The following is a 4,740-nucleotide window of genomic DNA, read 5'->3' as shown; positions in this document are numbered from 1 at the left end:
AAAAATGTAAAATAGAGCTCAATAGATGGAGATCAACTGATAATTAACTAAACCCACATTAGGTGTCCAGGCAATCATTCGCCCCTTCGTGCATTTCATTCAGTACGTACTTCACATTCAGTATTTGCATTTAAATTGTCTTGTGAAAAATCTAAAAATGAGTACAAAATAAGAGACCAGTCATTAAATATTCACACGAAATCTATAAAATCTCGCAAGGTCACTGAATAATAATTCATTTATATAAGGCTGACTTATAAGTTCTGCACATCGCCTTATATATTCGGACGGAAAATTACAGCACCTTAAATTGGGTGTATTTCAAGTACGTATTGACGATACTCAGTGAGAACTTCTTGCGTTTGTGATATATCCTTCTAAAACTGTAAGAGAAGGCGTCCGGGCCAGCTTTCTATTTGTACTGTGAGCACTTCATCTTAGATCTCATGTATAGATGTAGAATTATTATTTCACAGAGAAGCTGAACTCGTATTAGTTCACAGATCGTCTTAAAACAAACAAAAATTTGATTAGCCTTATGTGTAGCAAGATAACATTGCATAAAGGTAAAGCAATAGAGCAAGATAAAGGTAATACAGGTATAGATATAGCGTACTCAAGATAGGATATTTTGCAACCATAGTATTACAATTTAAACTGAATTCTTACAGCCGTTACGTTTTTGGCAGAAATACCAGCAGGACTTGAAATATGTACATTTTAGGATTATTCAATGTGCCATGGTGGCTATTTTGGCCTATTTTTGTGGTATTAACGTTTATTGTTTACTCAAAATACAAGAAAAGTTATTTCAGTCGTCGTGGAATTCCGGGACCAAAGCCGGCACTATTTCTTGGCAACATAAGCGCAATTGGAAAGCAAGGACTAAATAACTTCGATCGAAAATGTGCAGATAGATATGGACCTTATTTTGGAAGTTACTATGGCAACCACCCGGTGCTTGTAATATGTGACCCGGATATAATCCGTGAGATCACGATAAGTCAATTTTCCAAATTTTATGACCGAGCGGACACCATAGAGACGCCGAAAAGATGGCGGGATTCCCTAAACAACGCAAAAGGAATGAAATGGAAATATCTGCGGTCGATAATTCAGCCAACGTTCAGTTCGGCAAAGATTAAGAAAATGAGACCGATTTTGAAACGTTGCCTCAATGACTTTATCTCTTGTTTGGATGACAAGCTTGACGATACGGAAAATCACGTGATTGATATATATAAAATGTACACCGCTCTCACAATGGACATTATCTGTAGCACCGCCTTTGGAATCGAAGTAAACTCTCAGAAAAATGCGGACGATCAATTTGTTAAAAATGCTTCGAAAGTTCTTGGTGTTGGGATCACTAGTGCGGTTATTTTTCTAAACTTTTTGTTTCCGGACAAAGCACTTAGAAAAATTATAATGTTTTTATCCGGGGACTGGGTTGACAAAGACGCCATGAAATTTCTTACCGAGACAGTGCGACAAGCTGTGAAAGTCCGGAAGGAAGAGAGGTCATCCGAATATCATGATCTACTGAAGCAGATGATGGACACACAGAAAATGTCGGTAGAACATGGAATTTCGGAGGATAAATCATTCGAAGAAATGAAAAATGATGGAATGAGCGATGAGGATATAATTATTAACGGAATAATCTTTCTGGCCGCCGGTTACGAAACCACGTCATCTTTGTTGTCAATGGCGACACACTCACTAGCTGCGTATCCAGACTGCCAGAACCGACTTTCCTCGGAGATCGATGACGTCATTGGTCAGAGAGATGATGCTATCAGTTATGATAAAATTCTGAGTATGGAATATTTGGGTATGTTTCTCCAAGAGACATTGCGAATGTATCCGCCAGCGGGACGCTTTAACCGTCAACCAAATCAAGACGTTGAGATAAAGGGACTTAAATTACTTAAAGGGGAAGATGTAGCGTTTTCTACGCATGCGCTCCATAGAAATCCGCTTTACTGGTCGGAACCGGATAGATTTGATCCCGAGAGGTTTGCTTCTCACAGCAAAGACGCCATTGTTCCGTACAGTTTTATTCCGTTTGGTGCTGGTCCGAGAAATTGCGTTGGGATGAAACTGGCATCAGTTGAAGTGAAGATGGCAATTGTTCGTCTGCTGCAACATTCACGTATTGAGAGGTCTTCTAATTTTAGCGTACCTCCGGAAATAACTATAAAAGGGGGAATTCTTAGACCAAAAGATGGACTATTTGTTAAAGTGGTTAGGCGATAGAGCGAACGTTACATTTCTTTTGTTTCATGCCTATGTGAAATTCAGTACATTTTTAGTATTTGGTTTGTTTTCTATGCTTTTATTTAGTCTGTTTGGATAAATGACCAATATACTGGTCTGGTATTCGTTATTCCCTTTTCAAATAAGGAATAAGGAACTAATTCCTTATTCCTTTTTTGGATATTTTACATAAAAATACTGAGAAATGATTTTTACTCCGTGTTCAAAGCTGTACACACAAAAGTATAAACATAATTATAACTTGAGGACATTGGATGAACATGTATGATCATAAGATAAATATGTATGGTGATAAGGAGCAAAGGAGGCAATTATCGACCCCTTAGTACCATAATGTACCGTGCATAAACATGTAAGAATCATAAGATAAACATGTAAGATTATAAGTTTAACATGTAAGATCATAAGATAAACATGTAAGATGATAAGATAAACATGTAAGCTGAAAAGTTTAACATGTAAGATCATAAGATAAACATGTAAGATGAAAAGTTTAACATATAAGATGATGAGATGAACATGTAAGATGATAAGATAAACATGTAAGATCATAAGACTAATATGTAAGATGATTAGATGAGCATGAACATTTTACATGTATATAAAATGACGGTAGCCATAAAGAAAATGGACTAGACTTTTTTGTTTGCTACTTACCTAGTTCAGACTTACATAAACAAATATTAGAAAAAGACACCAGCACCACAACTACAAAGGCAGACTGGAGTTTTAATATATCCTTAATTCTGTAAAACTGGGGGAAGAGGGATTTTAAAGGACTTTATAATTCTAAGATTAAGTCTTTGTGTTTTGCCTGGTATAATATAAGCAAAACAGTATGCAAAATCATAAATATGTTGCACTTTATTGTTTTGTACGTTCTAATTATTATTATAGAGAGAAATCCTTTTTAGATAAAGGTCTGTCCGGCTAACTTAGCCCAGCTCTTTGCGAATAGACAGTTTTTTTAACGTGCCCGGTGTATAGCACCGATACATGCGAAGCCGTCTTTCCTAGAAAGAACAAGTACAGGCCTCTTAGATCATGTAACAAAAACAAAAATAGAACAGTAAGAGTGAAACCACAAATATTTTATCTGCAGTTAAGATCAAATGTTGAAGCAACTGACAACAATGAGATTTGCCAGTGAAACAATAAATGTCAGTGCTGTCCTACAATTCCTACAATCTTGTCTTTCACTCGGACTTTTTTGTTTTGTTTTGTTTTGTTTCTTGTGTCATTTTTTTTTTGCAAATTTCTACAAATTTCTGTTTCCATTTCATCTTTCGTAAACACATGTACTCTTTTTTCTAACGCATTGTTTCACAAGAGCGGCTATTCCGTTGTATATGCTAAACACTTCGCTTTGTATAATTATAGGATATAATGTCATATATTCAGGAACATACAATATTTTAAAGTCCAATTTCGCTGCAAATTATAAGATGTTTACACTAGATGTAGGTGCAAATGGGAATATCCTGTCGAGAGTTTACTCTTATCAGGCGGTGAGGCTTGGTACAAGGCTCCGTCGAGTTACTGCGGAAACATATTTTTCTCATTTACGTCGGCAATATATAAGTAAATACTATTGGCAAAATCCGAGTAATTTTAAGTTTTTGCAATTATTAAAAAGTGAAAACGTAACAGAAATCCGAAATCTCTCGATATACATGTATGAAGCTTTTCAATTGAGAAATAGGTAGTCTAATGAATATTAATGTTAGAAACAACATAGATACTTTCACCTAGAAAATTTTATTAAAGACCCACCCTTGTCGTTTTCAAAATATAATCTCTTCTGTTTTTTATTTTTGTGTGTGTTTTTTGTCATATTGTATTGTGAAAGGCAAAACATTTTCATGTTATTTCGTCTCTCTCACAAAAAGCAATTTCTGCGTTTTTGAAACTAAATAATTTTGGAAGTTTGTATTTAAAGGGTATTTAATCGGAAATGTCGTGCCATCTTGCCACGATTTTGATTTTTAGATAAACTGGATACATGTATTTATCATGCTATGCTCATAGATCTTATAAGATTTCATGCATAATAAAGATTCTTCTTCTCCTCCTTCTTCATTATACTCGAGAATAGACGAGAAAGTTACCCTTAACTCTAAGGTCAATGGCACACTTAGAGGTCAAAGGTTAACACGTTCTGTTCCTTGTCTGGTCTTTAAAATTTGAACGCATTCACCTAATTAAGATTTCCAGACATTTTATAAGTTTATAACATCTTCATGAATCATAACTGTATTTATGATTTATATACATTATTTAGTATATAGCCCTCTTACTTAGAAGATCCCTGCAATTTGTTTTTTTTAAGTCCCTAGGCGGGGGACTTGGTAACACTGTTAAAAATTCTTTTAGCCATATGTTGTGCTAGTGCTACTGACTTTATGATTATTCCTAATGCATGTATGCGGTTTTTACAGGTAGACATGTGACCGTAAAATG

At 35.2% G+C, this 4,740-nt stretch overlaps 1 protein-coding gene across 1 annotated transcript; it reads left to right on the top strand.

The window, feature by feature from the left end:
* The first annotated feature begins 597 nt into the window (after positions 1-597).
* On the top strand, positions 598-4,348 carry LOC123555131 (cytochrome P450 3A13-like). The gene has a single exon (XM_045345740.2). The coding sequence runs from the start codon at positions 712-714 to the stop codon at positions 2,257-2,259; it is 1,548 nt and encodes a 515-aa protein (XP_045201675.2). The 5' UTR covers positions 598-711; the 3' UTR covers positions 2,260-4,348.
* Positions 4,349-4,740: the final 392 nt, after the last annotated feature.

This window comes from Mercenaria mercenaria, chromosome 7, assembly GCF_021730395.1.
Source record: "Mercenaria mercenaria strain notata chromosome 7, MADL_Memer_1, whole genome shotgun sequence".
NCBI lineage: Eukaryota > Metazoa > Mollusca > Bivalvia > Venerida > Veneridae > Mercenaria > Mercenaria mercenaria.
The sequence above is the reverse complement of the archived record's forward strand: the minus strand, read 5'-3'. Positions and strand labels throughout refer to the sequence as shown.